General features: G+C 39.5%; 1 protein-coding gene across 1 annotated transcript; it reads left to right on the top strand.

The window, feature by feature from the left end:
• The first annotated feature begins 15,283 nt into the window (after positions 1-15,283).
• LOC113295676 lies at positions 15,284-18,450 on the top strand. The gene is made up of 6 exons (XM_026544003.1): positions 15,284-15,559; positions 15,637-16,072; positions 16,193-17,040; positions 17,359-17,443; positions 17,715-18,061; positions 18,433-18,450. The coding sequence occupies exons 1-6, from the start codon at positions 15,284-15,286 to the stop codon at positions 18,448-18,450; spliced, it is 2,010 nt and encodes a 669-aa protein (XP_026399788.1).
• Positions 18,451-22,720: the final 4,270 nt, after the last annotated feature.

The following is a 22,720-nucleotide window of genomic DNA, read 5'->3' as shown; positions in this document are numbered from 1 at the left end:
TAAGACTAATATGGACGGTCTAGATTTCCCTTTAAGGAATTTAGACGCGTTCGATCGCGCTAACTTTCAATTAAAAGGTGTGTGAACACTCTGATCTCTTTGTCAGAGGGTGATGTAGCATATATGAGTGTTTTCATGTAGGTCTCAATATTGACACTTCGGGAGATTTATGCTACTCCGTTACGAGTGAACATTAATCGTCATGTCATGTCAATATTGAGAGTTTAACTGAGAACATAACATAGTGATAGGTGTCATAAACACCTTCATTTATATCTATAATTTATGCTTTCTTTGCTATTTTTCTTGTGAATTATGTATCTTATGTGTGAGTTTGAGTTTATTAGGTGGAATGGAGTCATTGGGAGCAAAAGAAGGAGAAATCATTCATTTGGAGCGAAAATGGCAAAAAGATCAATTCACAGGCGAGTTATATTTGGAGCCGTCTAGGACGTGCAAGTAGGAGGTGAAGAATGAACTGTCAGTTTCCCATAACTCACATACCAAATTATTTGAGGTGGCACTTATACAATTTTTGGGCGCCTGTAGTGATTTCATTCATTACACAACCCTAAAAACAAGAGAAATGTTTCTCTCCTCATTATCACGCTTCAGGAATTCAGAGAAAAAAAGAATGGCGGCACCATTACTCAGTGGAGAAGAAAGGAAATAGAGAAGCAGATTGGATCTGCTGCGCATTATGAAATCAATGAAGTGTTAGGGTGATGACTGAGATAAGTTCGAGATCTGATGAGAATGTTCTGAGCTGATTTGAATCGAGAAATTAATAATGATTAAGGGTTTCAATGAAGAACAAACTTAGGGTTTTCTGAAGATGATTAAGTGGATGAGTTATGGCGTTGTTCTTGAATAATGGACGGCTCGAGCTGAACAAGGAAGAGGTGGTTTTGTTGTTCAGATGAGGCAGTGAAGTTATTGGAGAAATTACCTTTGCTGCTGGTAATTTAGGTCAAGAAAATGGAGATATATGTTGCTGTGATGAAAGATTCATGGGGATTTGAAGTTGTTTGAATGGAGAAGAAGAATTGAATAGATGGGTCTGTGTTGGTGGTGGTTTTGCAGTGGTGGATGAGCTGAATTGATAAGAAATATGGCCTGTGATGGTTGCAGGGAGCAGGTAGTAGTAGTGTTGTTGGCTTGAGGTTCTAGCGATGCTGCAAACAAGGAGCAGCTGAGTTGAATGATGGTTCTGGTAGTTTCTGTAATTGCAGTGGCAGTTGTAATTACTGACAATGAAGTTGGCTCTGAGATGTTTGAATGTTTGCAACTGAAGCTACGGAGATAGTGATGAGGAATGGGTGGTGCAGGCATGAATGGAAGGTGGTAGTTGCACTGGTGGATGTGCTCGAAATGAGGTTAGCTGCTACTCGCAGAGGCTGCAGTTCTGGTGGTCTGCAATGTTGGTATAGACTGAAAAAGGTGGCTATGAAGCTGAATGGAAAGATGCAGTCGAGATGTACATGGGAGTTGCATTGGTGTTTGGAGCAGCTGGAACTTAAGAAGTTACAAGGGAGCTGCAATGGAACTGATGCTGTTGTGCAGGGCTGAGATGGTGTTTGTTTGATGTTGTGAGGTTCTAGGCTGAGCTGCAGTTGAAGGGGAGAATGGATGTGATATGAAATTGCAGGTGTAGTTACTGAATTGCAGTTGATATTACAGATGGTTGAGGTGCAATTGCAGAGAATGGTAAGGAAGCTGTTAGTTTGATTGATGAGCAGTTGAACTAAGGAGGAAGGACTTATTGCAGCTGTAGTTGAAGGTGAAACTGAGCCTGAAATGTGAGTTGTTGATGCATTGCAAGAGTTGTTGTTAATGTTGGTGGTAATGAGATTGCAAATGGCCAGGTGAAGGCACTGTTGATGTTCAGGTGGAGCTTAAGACTGTTGCAGCTGTTGCAGAAGTTAAGGAAAGAGTTGCAAGGGGACTGAACTGAACTGGTTTTGAGTTGAGTTGCAAGTTGAAATAGAAGGACTCTAGAGAATGAAGTAGTTGTTATTGCAAGGGAGTAGTAAGTGTTGAACTGTTGTATAATTGAGTAAGGAAAAAAAAGGATGAAGTGCAATCATGGAGCTAACTTGGTTATGGCATGAGCAAGATGGCTTGATTTGCAGGAAGCATCCATGGTGGCTAGATGTGTAATGTTACAACACAATGATTGTGCAACAGAGCTTAGGCCAGTGCAATGGGCTTGGCCAATACCAACTCAGCCCGCTCAGATGAGTTAGCTGATCTGACCCATACTTGACTCAGCGTGACTCATTGAGCTTGATCGTGTTGATTGACTCGTTTGGCCGCTAACCTGAGATACTTCCGGCCAAGTTGCGGCCACTTTACCAGTTTTCTCGCGACCTCTTTTGGGACATATATTTTCACTTGGGTACTCCTCACATATGGGCTTGGTGGACATCTTGTTGGAGATTGGACCTAATCTTAGAAGTTGGAGAAAAGCTACAAAAAGGAAAAGTTCTTCTTATCACGTATTATTCTACTTGGAGTGTTGGAGAGCGGCGACTAGGGTTTTCTTTCATTTTGGTTTCATCTTTTTCATTTGATTATTTATTATGATGAACTCCATAGCTATGAATAACTAAATACAATTATTGGTTATGGGATAATAAGTTGATTTCATCAAACATGCTATGTGATTCAATGAATTAGTTTTGTCTCAACTTTATTGCTTATGATTCATGGTTTACATTGTTATATGATTTGATTGTTTGTTTGGTTGAGTCCGGAATCAATCCGATTTGCATTCATTTCTAAAGCTATATTAGGGTTTTCAATACGAAAAGTTGTTTATCCCTGATTCTAAGTAGCATAATTGTGGATAGTGCTTGTAGTGATATATCCTACTAGTCTCAAGTGAATCATAACCTTGGTTAAATCGAATTAGTGCTTTTACACGTTTGATTGCCTTGATTAGTCTTATTTCATAGAACTTAATGCTTTTAGGGAGTTAAACTTAATTGTGCTTTTACACTTTAGGTTGCTTTCTAGGAAGAATTCGCATATACATCTTTTAATGTGGTTGTGATGAAATCAGGGAATTAGCGGGATATACTTGCGATCAAAATATCCTAAGACTTTTAGTAAATGAGAGATTAAATTATCAATTCTAGTCATTGATGAAAATACATGTTTGTGAATAATACTATCCCGTGACCAATATCTTCTCTTTATTGATTATTCCAATTATTTTATTGCTTTGTTTACTTTTATTGCTTTGATAAAAACAAAATCCCCCCTTGGTTATTAAGAAAGTGAAATTTTTATAACAACAAAAGCCTCTCTGTGGGAACGAACTCTTTCTTACCACATACTTCATTTATTTTAGTTGAGTGAGAAAGTGAAATTATTTTTGACGCATACGACAGCGATCAAATTTTGGCGCCGCTGCCGGGGAGGCAGCGGTTGTTATTTTGGTTTGGTTTCTTATTCTTATTTTGTTTTTAATTTCGTTTTGAGAATTGTGTTTCAGGTACCTTGGTGAAATACAAATCGAAGGAAGCAATGGATGATGCTAATCGTACACTCAAGGAGCTAGCTTCTCAGAAGTTGGATCAACAACAACGGTGTATTGAAGCAACTTCCACTTTTGATATCAAGCCAGGGTTGATCAGTCAAATACCAAAGTTCCATGGATGTGTATGGGAAGATCCGAACAAGCATCTTATGGAGTTTCAATGGTTGATGACAAACATGATACCTAATGGGGCTAATGAAGATGAAGGAATGTTGCGTGATTTTCCTTTCTCTTTACTCGATGCCGCTAAAGACTGGTTATATTACTTACCGCCTGATAGTATTACAACATGGAATGGGTTGAAGAAACTTTTCTTGGAGAGATATTTTCCTATGTCGAAAGCGATTCAAATTCGCAAGGAGATTTGTGGGATGAAACAAAGTGTGGGGGAATCGTTGTATGAATGTTGGGAACGGTACAAGAGATTGGTAGCAAGCTGACCTCATCACCAATTTAGTGACGCAATGATTATCAATACTTCTATGAAGGTCTCCAAGCAAGTGATAGGAATCTTATTGACGCTGCAAGTGGTGGTGCACTTATGAACAAGACGGTGACACATGTTAGAGAGTTGATTGAGAGTATGGCAACAAATTCTCAACAATTTTCAAGTAGTGGATCAGAACCACCTACCAAGGGAGTTCATCAAGTTGACGAGATTATTAAATTACGTCAACAAATGAGCAATATGATGGCAATGATGCAATAAATTGCAGCAGTGGTTGTAAAACCATCACGCTCAGCTTATGAGAACGTAGAGCATGTCAATGCTATATTCTCAACTCAGCCGTATGGTATTTACTCCAACACTTACGAGCAAATTGCAAGTACAAGTGCTGTTTACAACCATCCGAGTGAGTTCCAACAACAAGTGCAACAACCGCAACAAGCCCAAAATTCAGAATTGGCAAAGATGGTTACTTTGGTGGAGGCTCTAATGTCCGTGGTACAGCAAAATCAACAACTAGCAAACTTAAATCAGCAGAAAACGGATAATGCAATTAAGGAGTTGCATTCACACGTTGATCAACCACAACAACAATAACCTCAAAATCAAGAGTCCAATATGGAAGAGTTGCTAAAATATTTTATGCAAAAAACGAAGGGTGCGGTCAAGGACTTTCAAACACAAGTTGGTTCAATGGCCGAGGAGATTAATCAGTTGCATGCACAAAATGGTGAAAAACTCCCTTCCCAACCTCTTAACCCATGAGATGGTGTCAATGCTATTACGTTTGGAAGTGGGACACGACTTGTGCAACCTGAAATTACTGATTCGGGTAAAGAAGAAGCCCCAAAGGACCAGTTTTGGAGGAAAAGGATGCTAATTTCCCCCAAACTTCCGAGGTACCTATTTCCAACTCTAAAAATCATATTCCTACTTATGTTCCCCCTCTACCTTTTTCTGTCAGGTTCGTTAAAGCTAATAGAAAGGTGGAGCAAGATAGGGATATTTGGGATGTTTTTAAGAAAGTCCAAGTGAATATTCCACTCATTGAAGTAATTATGCAATCTCCTCTCTATGCAAATTGTGTAAAGGAATTGTGCATTAACAAGCACAAGCTAACCGATAATGAGGTAATGAGTGTGGGGGAGAATGCTTCGGCATATCTTCGAAAGAAACTCCCACCTAAATTGAAGGATCCCAGTAGTTTCACAATTCCATGCACAATTGGTAAAACGAGGTTTACAAAAGCTATGTTAGATTTAGGAGCTTCTATTATATGCCTACTTCTATTTATGATGCTTTAAACCTTGGTCCTCTTAAGAAAACCGGCATAGTTATTCAACTTGCCGATAGATCTAATGTTTACTCGAAAGGGATTTTTGAGGATGTTTTTGTGCAGGTAAAAGGACTAATATTTCCAGTGGATTTCTACATTTTAGACATGAGTGACGTGAATTCATCCTCATCTACACCTTTATTATTGGGTAGACCATTTTTGAGTACCGCTAGAACGAAGATTGATGTCCACAATGGCACCTTGATTATGAAGTTTGATGAAGAAGTCATACACTTCAACATCTTTGAGGCGGGGAAACACCCAAGTACTATTCAATCAGATTTCCATAATGTGTTGGAATCTGGCTAAAGCGTAGAAAGCAAGGAGATATTCGGGCTGACGACTTTAAACCAAGCGGTAAAGTAATTAAACCATGGCCTTTGTACTTAAATTTTTATTTATCTTTATTTGTATTTTATTTTCTGTCGTCTCAAAAAAAAATAAAAATAAACTTGGGACATAGTCATCATTATGCTAGGTCTGTTGTCAAAAAAAAATGAAAAAGAAAAATAAGAGTCAAGAGAAAATTTTGTTAGGTTCATTATTATTTTGTTTTATTTTATTTTTCTTGTCTCAATTAAAAATAAAAAAAAGAAAAAAAAAAGAAAAAAGAAAAGAAGAAAAAAAAAGAAAAAAAAAAAAAAAAAGAAAAAGGAAAAGCAAAAGAAAAAAGAGACGAGACGAGAAAAATGTGTTGTATCATATTTTGGTTTGTTTAGTTCGTTTTTAGTTTTATATTCTTTCAATAAAGCCAATGGAAGAAGAAATATCCATAATGAAGTTTCAAGCAACAAGGAATTAGAGGAAAAAATCACATTGTCAAGATTCTACGAAGTTCAAGAGTTAGCATCAAGAGTTGAAGACCAAAGACGAAGATGAAGACAAGGATTGAAGACCCAAGACGTTTCTATGGATGCTGTGAGAGTGGTGCTAACTGCATGTCGAACGGATAACGAGGTAAGTAAGCATATTCCCACCTTCGTTAAGTGGTTGATTTCCTTTCTTAGAGATCGGCAGAAAAAAGGGTTTCCAAAATGAATAAAAGATGTGGGTTTTTAAAAAAAATTCGGAGGGTTTGGCTTTCCTACTATTCAACGTGTCACAGGATGATCTCTTTATTCCTAACTGGACATATGTGTGACCCATAAAAACCTATTTCTATTGAGAGAAACTTCATAAAACTTTTTCTTGTGAGGCAGATTCGAGACTTTTGATCACTCAGAACCCGAATTTCTTTCGATAAGGGATGGTTATTTCTCTCTCAACTTTTAAGGATGAGATTGTGCTCATATACGTGTCTAACTTCTTATGACTAGTGTGCAGAATCTCAATGTCTTGTTAGCAAGTTGGATGCTATCATTTCGGAGAACTTGTAAGTTGGAAAAGTAGGTTTTGTAGGTATACCTCTTGCAAACCTTCACAAGACTAAAACTCGTCCACTAGGGACACCTAGGGGTTCAAAGGCTTGTTATACATGCTAAGTGTGACCGTAGCCTCGACGACACGGAGTTGTATGTATGTTTTAGAATTTATTTTGTTTGATTTTCTCGAGGACTAGCAAAGTCTAAGTGTGAGGGAATTTGATAGGTGTCATAAACACCTTCATTTATATCTATAGTTTATGCTTTCTTTGCTATTTTTCTTGTGAATTATGTATCTTATGTGTAAGTTTGAGTTTATTAGGTGGAATGGAGTCATCGGAGCAAAAGAAGGAGAAATCATTCATTTGGAGCGAAAATGGCAAAAAGATCAATTCACAGGAGAGTTATATTTGGAGCCGGCTAGGATGTGCAAGTAGGAGGTGAACAATGAACTGTCAGTTTCCCATAACTGACAGACCAAATTATTTGAGGTGGCTCTAATCCAATTGTTGGGCGCTTGTAGTTATTTCATTCATTACACATCCCAAAAAACAAGAGAAATGTTTCTCTCCTCATTATCACGCTTCAGGAATTCAGAGAAAAAAAGAATGGCGGCACCATTACTCAGTAGAGAAGAAAGGAAATGGAGAAGCAGATTGGATCTGCTGTGTGTTATGAAATCAATGAAGTGTTAGGGTGATGACTGAGATAAATTCGAGATCTGATGAGAATGTTCTGAGCTGATTTGAATCGAGAAATTAATAATGATTTAGGGTTTCAATAAAGAACAAACTTAGGGTTTTCTGAAGATGATTAAGTGGATGAGTTCTGGCTTTGTTCTTGAATTATTGAGGGCTCGAGCTGAACAAGGAAGAGGTGGTTGTGCTGTTCAGATGAGGCAGTGAAGTTATTGGAGAAATTACCTTTGCTGCTGGTAATTTAGGTCAAGAAAATGGAGATATATGCTGCTGTGATGAAAGATTCATGGGGATTTGAAGTTGTTTGACTGGAGAAGAAGAATTGAATAGATGGGTCTGTGTTGGTGGTGGTTTTGCAGTGGTGGATGATCTGAATTGATAAGAGATATGGCCTGTGATGGTTGCAGGGAGCAGGTGGTAGTAGTGTTGTTGGCTTGAGGTTCTAGCGATGCTGCAAACAAGGAGCAGCTGAGTTGAGTGATGGTTCTGGTATTTTCTGTAATTGCAGTGGCAGTTGTAATTGCTGACAATGAAGTTGGCTCTGAGATGTTTGAATGGTTGCAGCTGAAGCTACGGAGATAGTGATGAGGAATGGGTGGTACAGGCATGAATGGAAGGTGGTAGTTGCACTAGTGGATGTGCTCGAAATGAGGTTAGCTGCTACTCGCAGAGGCTGTAGTTCTGGTGGTCTGCAATGTTGGTATAGACTGAAAAAGTTGGCTATGAAGATAAATGGAAAGATGCAGTCGAGCTGTACATGGGAGTTGCAGTGGTGTTTGAAGCAGCTGGGACTTAAGAAGTTACAAGGGAGCTGCAATGGAACTGATGTTGTTGTGCGGGGCTGAGATGGTGTTTGTTTGATGCTGTGAGGTTCTAGGCTGAGCTGCAGTTGAAGGGGAGAATGGATGTGATATGAAATTGCAGGTGGAGTTACTGAATTGCAGTTGAGATTACAGATGGTTTAGGTACAATTGCATAGAATGGTAAGGAAGATGTTAGTTTGATTGATGAGCAGTTGAACTGAGGAGCAAGGACTGATTGCAGCTGCAGTTGAAGGTGAAATTGAGCCTGGAATGTGAGTCGTTGATGCATTGCAAGAGTTGTTGTTAATGTTGGTGGTACTGAGATTGCAGATGGCCAGGTGAAGGCACTGTTGATGTTCAGGTGGAGCTGAAGACTGTTGCAGCTGTTGCAGAAGTTAAGGAAAGAGTTTCAAGGGGACTGAACTGAACTGGTTTTGAGTTGAGTTGCAAGTTGAAAAGGCAGGACTGTAGAGAATGGAGTAGTTGTTATTGCAAGGGAGTAGTAAGTATTGAAATGCTGTATAATTGAGTACGGAACGAAGGATGAAGCGCAATCATGGAGCTAACTTGGTTATGTCCTGGGCAAGATGGATTTATTTGCAGGAAGCAGCCATGGTGGCTAGATGTGTAATGTTACAACACAATGATTGTGCAATAGAGCTTAGGCCAGTGCAATGGACTTGGCCAATACCAACTCAGCCCATTCAGATGAGTTAGCTGATCTGACTCATACTTGACTCAGTGTGACTCACTGAGCTTGACCGTGTTGATTGACTCGTTTGGCCGGTAACCTGAGCTACTTCCGGCCAAGTTCCGGCCACTTTACCAGTTTTCCGGTGACCTCTTTTGAGACATATTTTCACTTGAGTACTCCTCACATATGGGCTTGGTGGACATCTTGTTATTGGACTTTGGAGATTGGACCTAATCTTAGAAGTTGGAGAAAAGCTACAAAAAGGAAAAGTTCTTCTTATCATGTATTTTTCTACTTGGAGTATTGGAGAGCGACGACTAGGGATTGCTTTCATTTTTTTTCCATCTTTTTCATTTGATTATTGATTATGATGAACTTCATAGCTATGAATAGCTTTATACAACTATTGGTTATGGGATAATAAGTTGATTTCATCAAACATGCCATGCGATTCAATGAATTAGTTTTGTCTCAACTTTATTGCTTATGATTCATGGTTTATATTGTTATATGATTTGATTCTTTGTTTGGTTGAGTCCGGAATCAATCCGATTTGCATTCATTTCTAAAGCTATATTAGGGTTTTCAATATGAAAAAGTTGTTTATCTCTGATTCTAAGTAGCATAATTGTGGGTAGTGCTTGTAGTGATATATCCTACTAGTCACAAGTGAATCATAACCTTGGTTAAATTGAATTAGTGCTTTTACACGTTTGATTGCCTTGATTAGTCTTATTCCATAGAACTTAATGCTTTTAGGGAGTTAAACTTAATTGTGCTTTTACACCTTAGGTTGCTTTCTAGGAAGAATTCACATATACATCTTTTAATGTGGTTGTGATGAAATCAGGGAATTAGCGGGATATACTTGCGATCAAAATATCCTAAGACTTTTAGTAAATGAGAGATTAAATTATCAATTCTAGTCATTGATGAAAATACATGTTTGTGAATGATACTATCCCGTGACCAATATCTTCTCTTTATTGATTATTCCAATTATTTTATTGCTTTGTTTACTTTTATTGCTTTGATAAAAACAAAATCCCCCTTGGTTATTAAGAAACTGAAATTTTTATAACAACAAAAGCCTCTCTGTGGGAACGAACTATTTCTTACCACATACTTCATTTATTTTAGTTGAGTGAGAAAGTGAAATTATTTTTGACGCATACGACATCGATCACATAGGAAAACACTAGGCTAGATCTGGCATTAGTGAGTAATGCAACTAGGAGCTTAAATACTCATTAGGCTCTATACTAGTGAACAATTCATCTAGGAGATTGAGTTTGAATATAATGTGAAGAAAGACACAGGCACTCATCAGATTCTGATATATTCTCCAAATTCCTTGAGAAATATAGATATATCAAGGTCTACTACTTCTGATGCCAGGTCAGGTAGACAGACTTTTATAGTTTTCGCCCTAAGCTAAAAACCAGCATCAACATTAAGTCCCCTGCTTAGCACGTACCAGTGACATTGTTGCGGGGTATGCACTAGATGGTGACAGACGAAAAATAAAATTGGAAAGACGAAGCAGGTAGATATTACCAGGGAAATCCAAATCGACCTTCAGCAGCGGGATCATGCGGCCAGTGGCTTGCGTCGTAGCGTGTTGCTGGCTCGGCTATGGGGTATGGGTGCGGTGCGCTCAGTCATCCATTCCCGTTAATGGAGCAAGAAGGAATCCTTTGTCTGTTCAAACTCTAGAAACTCCGTTCGTATGAAAAGGGATATCGACCCTCTTCTATCTTTGTTGCTCGTCTGGCTCCTCTTCATCACTGTCAGCAGCTCAATCATAAGCGTGCCAATCGTGAGCGGCAAGGTAAGTTCATCTTATCTTCGGATCTTAGCTGTGAGTGTAATATCCATGGGTGGTTAATCAAACTTGGATATTTAGCTCGGTGTGAATGACTTTCGTCGTTAACGGCGGTAGAGCGAGTGTCAACGACAACAAAGCAATCTCTAATAGTTATAATCAGCAGCAAGGCGATCCAAGAGAACTCAAGGTAGGTGCTCTTTTATATTTTGTGCATGTAGTCATCCAACAGTACCACCAATATTCTCCAGAATGTGTAATAAGATTCTGACTCCAGAAGAATGAGTATCTAACCTCTCCAGTGGGTTTCGGAATTTACCAAACTCCATTGCGCTCAATTACAAGAGGCATTGACTTTAAGTTGCGTAGTGTCTGGACTGCTGAGTTGCAATTGAAATTTTCTTTAAACTCTTGAGCATTGACTGGCACGAAATTGTATTTATTCTGACTCTTTAGCTCATAGGCCTATTCTTTCCTTTCTGATTGCGATGATGACATAGTTGGAAAGCTTGTACGAGCAAGATCTTCCGGAGTCGTTGAGCGAAGTAAATGAGCTGAGAGGCGTTCCGTTGCCGACGTGCTGCTATTTAGTCTTCAAGGAATTCATTCCAAGCGATATTCTTTGAATCATCTTCTGAATCTTGGATTGTTGTATGGAATGGGATGCGATGAGCAGTCCCCAGTTACACTTCCGTCTGGTCATTAGAGCTATATTTTTGAGTCAGCTTGGGAATACAATGCGGTCTTGTAAGGAGGTGTATATGTGTACTAGATCCGATGGCATGGCCGGATACGTGAAAATATCTCTGTAGCGTACTTTGGAGTCTTTAATGCACTGTACGACTTCATGTTGAGAACTTCTTGCAAATCGTAAAGCTTTGACAATGATGATGCTATATCAGAAATAACATGGTTGAGGGACGTGAAGGCATCCCGTGTTGGCAGTCCCCAGGTGTAATTATCCTGAGCCTATTTTCTCTTGAAAGACGTACTTCCATTGCATTTGCTGGTATGGTGGTTGACGAATTGATGAAGGCGACAATCTTTTGGATTCGTCACTTGTTGATCAGAGTCGTGTTTGATAGATCTGTATTGTATCCAAACTTTTGGAAGCTCATGCACCCCTTCCATAGAAAATTGGAAACCTAAAAATACCGATTCTGATTTTGTCGGCTGGCAGACATGATGCAGTTGGTCTGTGTGGCTTGCTGAGATGTTGAAGCGTCTTCGGCCTCTGAAGAGAGCGCTGAAGCGGCGGCTTCGGGAGAGAGAGCATTGAAGCGGCTTCTTCTGGAGAGAGCATTGAAGCGGCTTCAGGAGAGAGAGCGTTGAAGAGGCTTCTTATGGAGAAAGCGTTGAAGCAGCTTCTCCTGGAGAGAGCGTTGAAGCGGCTTCTAGAGAGAGAGCGTTGAAGCGGCTTCTTCTGGAGAGAGCGTTGAAGCGACTTCTAGAGAGAGCGTTGATGCGGCTTCTGGAGAGAGCTGCGTTGAAGCGGCTTCTGGAGAGAGCTCTAGTGAGGGCGCCCTTAACCCTTGATTTCGAAAAATGAGTTCTTCCCATTCTTCTGAGACTATATGATATGGCAGATGGGAGACGACACACAAATAGTGCTGGCTGGCAAGTTGTGTTTTCTCCTCATGGGAAAGAATACCGTTTCTATTCTAACATTTCAACGCATGCAACGCTCTTTCCGGTGATTCGAAATAGGGGTGATAACAATAATGGTGAAGGATTCGACCAACCTTCAGTTTGATTTTCCCTTGCAAATTACATGCTTCTTGATTGACCGTCTCTTTTGTGTTGAAGAAGTCCTTGACTGACGGCGAAGGAATTTCATGTTGAGCCTCAGTCCCCAGTTTACGTGGTTCTATCCTGTATGGTCGATGGGTTGACCATGATGAGGGTTGACAAGTGCATATTTCACATATATTTAGTGTGAATTCCATGCTAGTATTTGTTGGTTTTCTTGCAAATTATTGTATATTACGCTTGTTTTCTCTTATTTGTGTTTTATTAGGTGAATCATCCAAAAGAAGTGAATTGACACTTAAGCGTGCAATAAAAGAAGCTAGCTACAAGTGGAGAAGGGCCAAAGGCCAAGTGGAAATTGTTAAAGTACAAGATTTCTACTTTTGATTTTGTAGAGGACGAGAAGAAAAAGTCAATGGCGAAAGAACGGAGTCGTTCTGATCCCGTATGAAGAAGTTATGAGAAAAACAAGAACTTGGAAAGCTAAAAGAGCAAAATGGTCAATTTACAGGACAAGTGCTATTGGCACCCCCCAATGTACGATAAAAGGCATCCACTCTGTTAAGGGGATATCATCTTCAAGGGAAATGCTAAGCACAGTCCAGTATTCAAAGGGGGAAGCTCAGATTCAAATGGTGTTAAAAACAGGCGCTGGATGTACTCGGGGCTGCCATCTTCAAATTCAAACACGCGCGTATTTCTTCTTTTTCACGACCGAGACTTCTGCATGGATATCTCGAGACTCGAGTTGTTGCTGATGATCACGGGAGTATTGATGGAGCTGCAGATGATGGAAGCAATGGGGAATGAACTAATGGCAGTGCTGATGCTCGACCAAAATGAGTGGTTGATGAAGATGCAAAACAACGGAAGAAGAACTGCTGCCTTCATGATCAAAGAATGCTGATGACCATGATCAGCTGACGGAGAGAACACGAAGGAAAATGAGTATTGGTTTGCTTCCATTACCGAAGGAGGAAAGAGCTCAGAAAAGAACAGAGAATGGTGTTGATTATCATGATGACCGGTCGTGATAAAATGATGATGATGACTGCTCGAGGTTCAATGAAACCAAGAAGAAGAAATGGAGAAGAGCAGAAAATAATTTGCTGCCATTGGCAGTTGAACGAGCAGAGCTACTCGAATCTGTGGTGGTTAACTGAGTCCATACGATTAGAGGCTAACTCAATCACGTTAATCCAAGAAAACAGGGGAGAACCTAGCTATGCAGTCGTGATTGGTGTATAGTTTGTGGAATATTCAAGGGAAGATTTCCGCGTCAAAGATAAACTAGAATCATTATTACGCGTCTAAAGAGGTTGGATAATCTTTGGAAGTTCAAAGCTTGGGCGAGAATTCAGAGTATGGATGAGTATAGGGTCGGCAAAACAACAACCAAGCTATGCTTTAGCCGTTGAATTTCAAGATGAATGGTGAGGATTCAAGACAATTTTAGGGTTTGTGTCGGTCTGGAACTATCAGTGAGTTATCAGATTCGAATTTGGAGGAAGAAAAGTATATACATATAAGGTCTAATAACCCACAAAAGACACCTTCTCACCCTCGTTCTTATGCACACCACCTGTTCGATGAAATTCCTCGCAGAAAAACAGAAGCTTAAGGAGTTTAATTGATGCGGCAGTAGCTGAAAGTTTATTGCAACAGAAGCAGCAGTGTCTAAAGATCTTATGCGACTGTAGTTTGTGTTCTATATTTCCTATCCTTTTATTTTCATAAACTCCATTATGATGAACTAAACTTTTCCACTTGGTTAAGGATGTAAACCTAAGTCATAAGCATTAATCTCGTTATTCACTCTCAAATATGGTTCATGTTTTACTACACATAATAATTGAATGATTGTGTTCATTTGATATGATTAGTTGTTTCGCATATTTAAGTTGCAAATTGAATATCTTAATAACTTGTCTACAACTAATTAGTAGACTTAGATATCTGTCAAGAATCCTAATAATAAGTAGTGACTTGTGATTACTAGCAGTGTGAATCATGAAGGAAGTCATAAGTAAAACTTGGCCTAGGTTGAATATGACACGATTGTGTATGTATTTCCTATGAGTAACTCGTCTCACAGACCTTAATGATTTTCTCAAGTTGAATCTATTAGCAATGAGCATTAGGTTATTTGATGAAAAATAATTCATGTATTAGCGATTGCAATATGTGTTGATATTAGGAGACGTAACGAAGTATTACACCGATTGGGGATATTTTAGAGTTATTGGTATTGTAAGAGAGTGATGATGAGATTGATTGATTAATTGAGTAGCATGTGTAATGATGGACGAATAATTCCTTAACCAAGATTTTCTCCTCTGATATTTTATCAACTCTTTACAGCTTTTAGTTTAATTTACTCTGAACAACCAAAATCCCCCCCAGTTTACTTAAGTTTTCAAATACGAATAACAACCCATATCTCCCTGTGGAATGAATCTGTTCTTATAACTATACTATTATTTATAATTGTGAAGTGAAAGAACTTAAATTATTTTTGCTTGGCAGACAACCGACAAGGGTATCACCCTCTTTCATCCATGTTGATGACTATGTACAAAACAAGTTGGCTGGAGCTTGGATGGATACGATCAAGATCCTTGACAGGGACTAGTTATGACTACTGGCACAAACCTTGGCAGTGACAAGTAGGTGGTCACGACCATGGATCTTGAAAGGAAAGAGCGGCAACTACGACCACGAACCTTGGTTGGCCACGACCATGAACATGGACGGGATTTTTATTGAAAAAGGGTTCCAATTAAGAATCCAAAGGTAATTAATAAACCAAAGAAGTCTGTTTCCTAATGCGAGTGCTCTATTGGAATATCAATGGGGTGGCGAAGGTGGATGCTGGTTTGAAGTTGCGTGAGTTAGTTAATGTTTTTAAGCCGGTTATACTTTGTATTGCTGAGCCGAAAATTCCTTATTCAGATGGTGTTATGTTGAGGATTACTTTAGCCGGTTTTGTAAAAAAGGCAGTTCATAATTCTTCTTCAAGTTCTATAGGTAATCTTTGGATTCTTTGGAGTGAGGATATTGAAGAGCCAGTGGTGTTAAATATGACTAGACAGGCCATTAAGGTGAGACTGAGGGGGTATTCATTTCTTTTGTTCACGCTAGTTATATTCAAGTTTTTAGAAGGAGGTTATGGAGTCAGCTCTCTGCGGTGGATTCTACAACTCCTTGGCTGGTTATTGGTGACTTTAACTGTGTTCTTCGTAATGAGGAGAAGAAAGGGGGTAGAGAAACTCTTACTTCTAGTGCTAATCAATTCAGTGATTGGATGGAGGAAAATAGTCTTTTTGAGGCGGATTCTTTGGGATCTAAGTTCACTTGGACTAATGGTCAATCGGGGGTGCGAAGAATTATTAACAAGTTGGATCGTGCTATTATTAATGAACCTTGGTTAACTAAGTTTTCAAATTGGCGGTGTAAAGCTCTTCCTAGGGAAGTTTCCGATCATTCGACCCTTATTGGTTATCCTTTTGTTTCTCCTAGACCAAGACGTGCTCCTTTCAGAATTCAGAAAATGTGGTTTACGCATCCTGATTTTTTGAGAATGGTTGAGGCTTCTTGGAATGCTCCGGTGTATGGTAATCCTGATTTTATCTTTCCTTTTAAACTGAAGAGATTGAAGGTGGCTATGAAGTTGTGGAATCAACAGGTGTTTGGCAATGTCAATGCATGACTGAAACAATCTCAATTGAAATTAGAAGTGGCTAGTAGGAATTCGGATGAGGATCTGTTTGATACTTCTAAGCAGAATGTGATGAAAGATGCGCTGGTGGCTGTCCATGAGGTGCGTATGCAGCAACATATTATGTTAAAGCAAAAGTCTCGCAACAAATGGATTTTGGAGGGTTCTAGTAATACTTCTTACTTTCATAGTACTATCAAGACCCGCATAAGTGCCAATACTATTTCGGAATTGGTGACAGGTGATGGGTCTCTTATCAATGAGCCGGACCAATTAAGAGACCATGTTGTTTCTTATTATGAGAACAAATTTAATGGGGAAGATTCACTGATTGAGGATCACTTGTTTGAGTATAATCATAATTATATATCTTTTGAGGAAAGGCAGATGTTGGATTCAACTCCTTCAATGGAGGAAATTAAGGCGACGGTTTTTGATTTAGGTCCGGATAGTGCTCCAGGTCCGGATGGATTCTTGGGGTGTTTTTATAGACACTGTTGGGATTTAATTCATCAAGATATAGATAAGGCTATTATTTTTTGCTGGAATAACAAATATATTCCTAATGGGGCCAACTCTAATCTAATTCTTTTGTTGGCTAAGGTGAGAGGTGCGGACAGTTTAAGAAAATATAGACCAATTGGTCTAAGTAATTTTTTCTTTAAAATTTGTACTAAAATTCTGGCAACTAGACTTGGTAAAGTCTTGGATAATTTGGTCTCGGAGGAACAAGTGGCTTTTATGAAGGGGATGAATATTCATGAAAACATTAGTTTGGCTTCGGAGATGGTGAATGAGCTGCACATTAAAAGGAATGATGGTAATCTGGGTCTCAAACTTGATATTTCTCAGGCTTTTGATACGGTTAGTTGGTCTTTTGTTTTGGAGGTGTTTAGAAGGTATGGTTTTTCAGAGGATTGGTGTACTTGGATTCACAGTATTCTGAAATCTTCTAGAATTTCTATTCTTCTTAATGGTAGTCCGGAAGGTTTTTTCAAGATTAATAGGGGTTTGCGTCAGGGGGATCCTCTTTCGCCTCTTATTTTTGTTTTGATAGAGGATGTTCTGAGTAGAAACATCACTAAGCTCTTTCAAAACAAATGCATGACTCATATGGTGAAGCGTAATGGTATTGCTCCAACTCATTTATTCTTTGCTGATGATAGTATGATGTTTTGCAAGGGAAATATGAAGAGTCTGACAAACTTGGTGAAGCTTCTTGAGGATTATCAACGTGCTTCTGGTCAGCGTGTATGTAGGGATAAGAGTAAGATTTACTTTGGAGGTGGTTCTTTGCATAGACTCCAATCAATTGTGGATTTCTTAGGCATGTGAGATACTTATTTCCCGGATCGTTATTTGGGTGTTAAGGTGATTCCTGGGGTGGTGAAACATAGTCATATAAGCAATGTTGTGTACAAACTTAAAGATCAGCTTTAGGTTTTTAAAGCTAAGATGCTTTCCTTTCAAGATCGTGTGGTTCTTGTTAAAACTGTCCTTTCTAGCTATGTGATTCATAACATGGTTGTATATAGTAGGTGCCATGTGCATTGGTTTGGGCATTGCTTCGAATTATCTAGCGGAGTTATATGGTATTCTTGTGGGTCTGGAGTGGGCTACTCAATGGGGTTATAGGCGAGTTGTGATTCGATCAGACTCTAGTAGTGTGATAACATCTTTGGAGATGGACAATGTGCGCTGGTTTGCACAACAGAGGTGGACTGATATTAAGAAGTTGTATGATTCTATTAGGTTTGTGCACACATTTCGTAAGGTGAACTTTGCAGCTGATGGCATGGATAAGCGTGGATGTTTATTAGAAGATGGTGTGGGTTTACATTTTGTTGGTCGCCCAGTTTTCTTGCATTTTATTGAATTCCCAAATGTAATTTATTATCGTTTTAAATAGTTTGTTTGATTTTTTGGGGTTGCATTGACCTCTTTTCTCATAATTTATCTTGTAAATATTTTTTGATCAATACAATTTTTTGACTTATCAAAAAAAAAAACACGTATGTGAGTTTATTATGCCGTCTTTATTTTTAGTGAAGCAGCTCCTCCCTGATTCCCTGCATGCGGAAACTCTCATATTGTTTCTTGCATGAATGCTCCATCATGGTCTGTAAGGTTTCATGGACGGAGTCCCCAGAAACTATGCAACTCCTGACCGGAAGAGGATCTATGTGCACTTCTTCAACACTTAGTTGAAGTTCTCCTGCATCTACATTCTCTTTGAAAATGCCCTTGAATTTGTAGCAATCGCTGGTGGAGTGATGGACGAACCTATGGTAACGAAAATATTTTGGATTTGCCATTTCTTCTTCGGTTAGAGGACGTCTGGTAGGAGGTAGCTTGATGACGCCATCTTGAATCCACACTTCTAGGATTTCGAATACCTCTTCAATTGTACACGGGAAAATTAGAGCAGCCTCTCCAGTTTCTTGTTGCTGTGCAGGCGTCTTAGTCGCAGCTTTCCGGGTTTGATTTGTCTGCTACGCTAGTGCCACACGTTTGGGTTGTTGATAGGCGTTCCCCAGATGCATTCTCTTTCCACCCTCACTAGCGATCGTCTGGAGGTTAGATCTTTTATTGGAAGGATGCTTGCTTTCCTGAACATCTTTACGAGTTTCTTTATTCTGGGACGGTTCGGATCGACTGAGTAAAGCAGCAACAGATCTCTTAGCAGCTTCTGATGCAATATGGGAATTGATATTTTCCAGGAAGGATACACATAATGAAATCACCTTTTTATTGCGAGGACTCTGATGAGAACGTGATAAATACCACGAGTCTTCTTTCTGAGTTTGAGGAAACATCTCTCGATCTTCATGAGCAGACACATTAGGTTGGTGGCTGCCTTTCCATTCGATGTGAGCATAGGATTCATCTTCCTCACCAGGAATAGGAATATGAATCTTGGAAGAAGGACTACGACCATCAGTATTGATCCAAAATGAGTTGTTGGTGGCGTTTCCTTCAGAATGAATGCGCGTTGGTTCCTTTGATAGTTGATCAGTGAGGACTTTCAAAAGCGCAAATACTACGTAATGCGTCTTGACAATAGTAAGTTGATTCCTGACAATATCATTCAGGATTTTCATCAAATCATGAATAGTTGTTAAATATTGAGACTCCATAGCCTCGACGAGGGTTTTGAATGAAAGAACGGATTCAAGATTAACATGTGAAATATTGTCAGTGCTGGGAGAAGTAAAATTGGGATTGAGGGTTTCTGAACCATTCCTAAGATCAACCATATTGAGAAATTTAGGAAATTGAATACGGGATAGGGTAAATGATTTTTTGCAACCGAGAGATCAATCTCCCACTGTGGTCGCCAGTTGTTTTGGGGTAAAAACTGATTCTGCTGTTTTTGGTAAATTTGGGTGTGTTGTTGAGAAACGAATTCAAACCCTAAACAGATGCACTGCACAGGAGTACTTTTAGATTCGAGAGATCAATCTGTAAGACTCTGGCCTAAACCAAGAAATGGCTGTTCCAGATTCAATTCGGTCACAAAGTGAAGGAGAAAGGTTGATCTAAAAAAGGGAAGCGAAGAAGGTGTTTGAGATCAGAATGTTTAATTATGAAGGTGTGGTTGTTTTATGACTTGTATCAGAATATGGTTTCTGGTTACTTGTGTTGATAACACTTGTTCCTCTTTTGAAATAGGTTGAAAACCTATTTATATAAGTCATTGAACGCACCCTGATCTCATAGGAAGTGGAGGAAGTTAAGTAGTGGAGAAGTGGAGTAGTGTGGAAGGTGGTGATCATCGTGTTTCCGTTATGAAGGAAGACTAGTCACACCTTCATCCACTACTCTCATTATTTTTAACCGTCCGTCCTTCCTGACACTTTCTCGTAATGGGGGCGTTGCACGCCGCACGCTGTAAACCTCCAGACCAATACCCCAGTGAGTATCCCCCTAGTTTGTGACATGTTTGATGTCTCGAATAAATGGGTCAAGTCATGAGACTCGCCACTAAAATCAGCACATAGTGCTTTTAGGTTAAATAATAAGTTATCTGTGAAATCAATATTTGCATAGCATCGCTTACAGTCGATGTTTATAAAGCATCGCTTTCAAACAAGCACCTGAAAATAATCGATGTGCTAGATGCATCGTAGTTTTAGAGCTCGATTGAATCAGTCATGAATTGAGCGTCTTAAAACAACAGCACGACCGGCCACCTTTGGGTGATCGTTTGAGAGCCTTATGGGTGAGATATCACTTGGTCGATCGCTCCCTGTGGAGGAGTGATGGCCGGTGGTCACAATGCTACCTTGTTGGTTTTCTGAAAATAAATCTACACCATCCAACTAGGCTAGCGAAGTTGGATGGACGAGATGATTTGCGACAGTTTTTTATTACCGTTGATGTAATTTTAGGGTTTAGGGGCCGTGCGGCCAACCCTATTTTGGCTAAAATATTTGAAACGCTGCGCGCTAGTTCAAGCAGGCCGATCTGTCCTATGCAAAGGCGGGGAGCCAGTGAGCGCGCTGACCTCTTTTGGTCCACCTGGAATTGAATCTAAGCCACTTACTTTGGCTGGCAAAGACAGACGATCGTGGATTAATTTGCGACAGTACCTTGTTGCTGCAAACGCAACTTAGGGTTCTAAAGCAGCGCGTTCACCCTACTTTGGGTAAACGATTTTATACGCTCCTGGCTTTCCGTGAGCAAGTCGATCAACCATGGGTGTAGCTGGGTTGCCGGTGAACGTATCCGCACTCTACTCGTTGAGTGAGATCGAATCCTGGTCGTCCGATTAGGCTGGCGAAGATGGGCGGCCATAATCGATTTGCGGCAGTAACATACCGCCGCAAACATAAATTAGGGTTTCAAAGCAGCCGCGTCCGTCCTAGTTCGATCGAATAGTTTGATGCGTCATTGACTTGCTATGAGCAAGTCGATCGACTGGGAAGAAAATTGGGCCGCCTGTGAACACATTGGCACCTCTTTGATTGTTCGGAATACGATCTAAGTCGTCCAGCTAGGCTAGAAAAATTGGACGGTCGCGATGGATTTTGAGACGTTTTTTGCTTGTCTTAGCTCGTTTGAGCTCGCTTTGCCAACAGCGCAATCACCCATATTGGGGTTAGCGTTCTACGATGTTGGAGTACGCTAGATGGAGTCCGACTGATTGGGTATTAGTGGGCCCGCTAGTGGTCGTCCTGTGATCGACTAGTTCCGCTAGAAGTAGACTAGGTTTATTGAATTGTGTGTCCAAATCATGTGGCCGTGATTATTTCTTAAGACTCATATGAACAGTCTAGATTTCCTTTAAGGAATTTAAACGCGTTCGATCGCTCTAACTTTCAATTAAAAGGTGTGTGAACACGCTGATCTCTTTGTAAAAGGGTGATGTATCCTATGTGAGTGTTTTCATGCATGTCTCAATATTGACACTTCGGGAGATTTATGCTACTCCGTTGCGAGTGAACATTAATCGTCATGTCATGTCAATATTGAGAGTTCAACTGAGAACATAGCATATGAAAACACTAGGCAGGCTCCGGCATTAGTGAGTAATGCAACTAGGAGCTTAAATACTCATTAGGATCTATAATAGTGAACAATTCATCTAGGACCTTGAGTTTCAATATAAGGTGAAGAGAGACATAGGTACTCATCAGATTCTGATATATTCTCCAAATTCCTTGCGAAATGTAGATATATCAAGGTCTACTACTTCTGATGCCAGGTCAGGTAGACAGACTTTTACAGTTTTCGCCCTAATCTAAAAACCACCATCAACACATCTTTTCTACAAAAACCAAACGATAGCGTATTCGACATGGGTTAAGCGATATATCATATTTAAAAGACAAAAAACGCTACAACGGGAGTTGATAAGTTTTCGGGACACAATTAGTACGATATTAAAAATTAACCAACATCAAGGCCCGTGACGTTACGACATGGGTCAAGGCCTAGTCTAGAATACAAAACAAAGCTTGGCTAAGTTAGGCTAGATAAAGAGCGGTCGAGATTTGTCTAGGAGGGATAAATCTACGGCCGTGGTTTTTTCAACTAACCATTATAAATACTTTATTAATTAGTGTCATATTAATTACTCATGATGAATGATTAACTAATTTTTCATGATAAATATTCATTTAATGAATCTAATAAATACATATTTTTATTAATAAATAAGTTTATTAAAAACTATATATATATTCATAGGTAAAGAATTTGGTGCTGGCGAGTTTCGAACTCAGGTAACTGGTATCATCACGCGATGACTTTACCACTGTACTACAGTGACCCTAGTTAAAAATCATATTAATATTTTTTAACAGTGGTAGTGAAAGAAGCAGTGGGTTGTGGAAACATTGGCGGGTATTTGTGAGTGCTGGAGGTGGTAACATTACTGGTGGTGGAAAAAATAATGGGCGTGGCGGTTTTTACGTACGGTGGTGGATGTTAGTGAATAGCAGTGGACAATAATAGTTTTGTGTCTTTACAAAATGGCAACATTCTATTTTGATAGATGTATATTTTGGGGTAAAACTAATTCTGCTGTTTTTGGTAAATT

The sequence above is a fragment of the Papaver somniferum genome, chromosome 7 (genome assembly GCF_003573695.1).
Source record: "Papaver somniferum cultivar HN1 chromosome 7, ASM357369v1, whole genome shotgun sequence".
In the NCBI taxonomy this organism is placed as follows: Eukaryota; Viridiplantae; Streptophyta; class Magnoliopsida; order Ranunculales; family Papaveraceae; genus Papaver; species Papaver somniferum.
Note: the sequence above shows the minus strand (reverse complement) of the source record. Positions and strands in the feature narration are given on the sequence as shown.

Excerpts from the sequence above, each read along its gene's own strand:
- LOC113295676 (XM_026544003.1), top strand. The coding sequence starts at position 15,284 with ATGCGAGTGCTCTATTGGAATATCAATGGGGTGGCGAAGGTGGATGCT. Across the intron at positions 15,560-15,636 it reads TGACTAGACAGGCCATTAAG|CTCTCTGCGGTGGATTCTAC; the intron begins GTGAGACTGAGG and ends TTATGGAGTCAG. Across the intron at positions 17,041-17,358 it reads TTTCTCAGGCTTTTGATACG|GGAAATATGAAGAGTCTGAC; the intron begins GTTAGTTGGTCT and ends ATGTTTTGCAAG.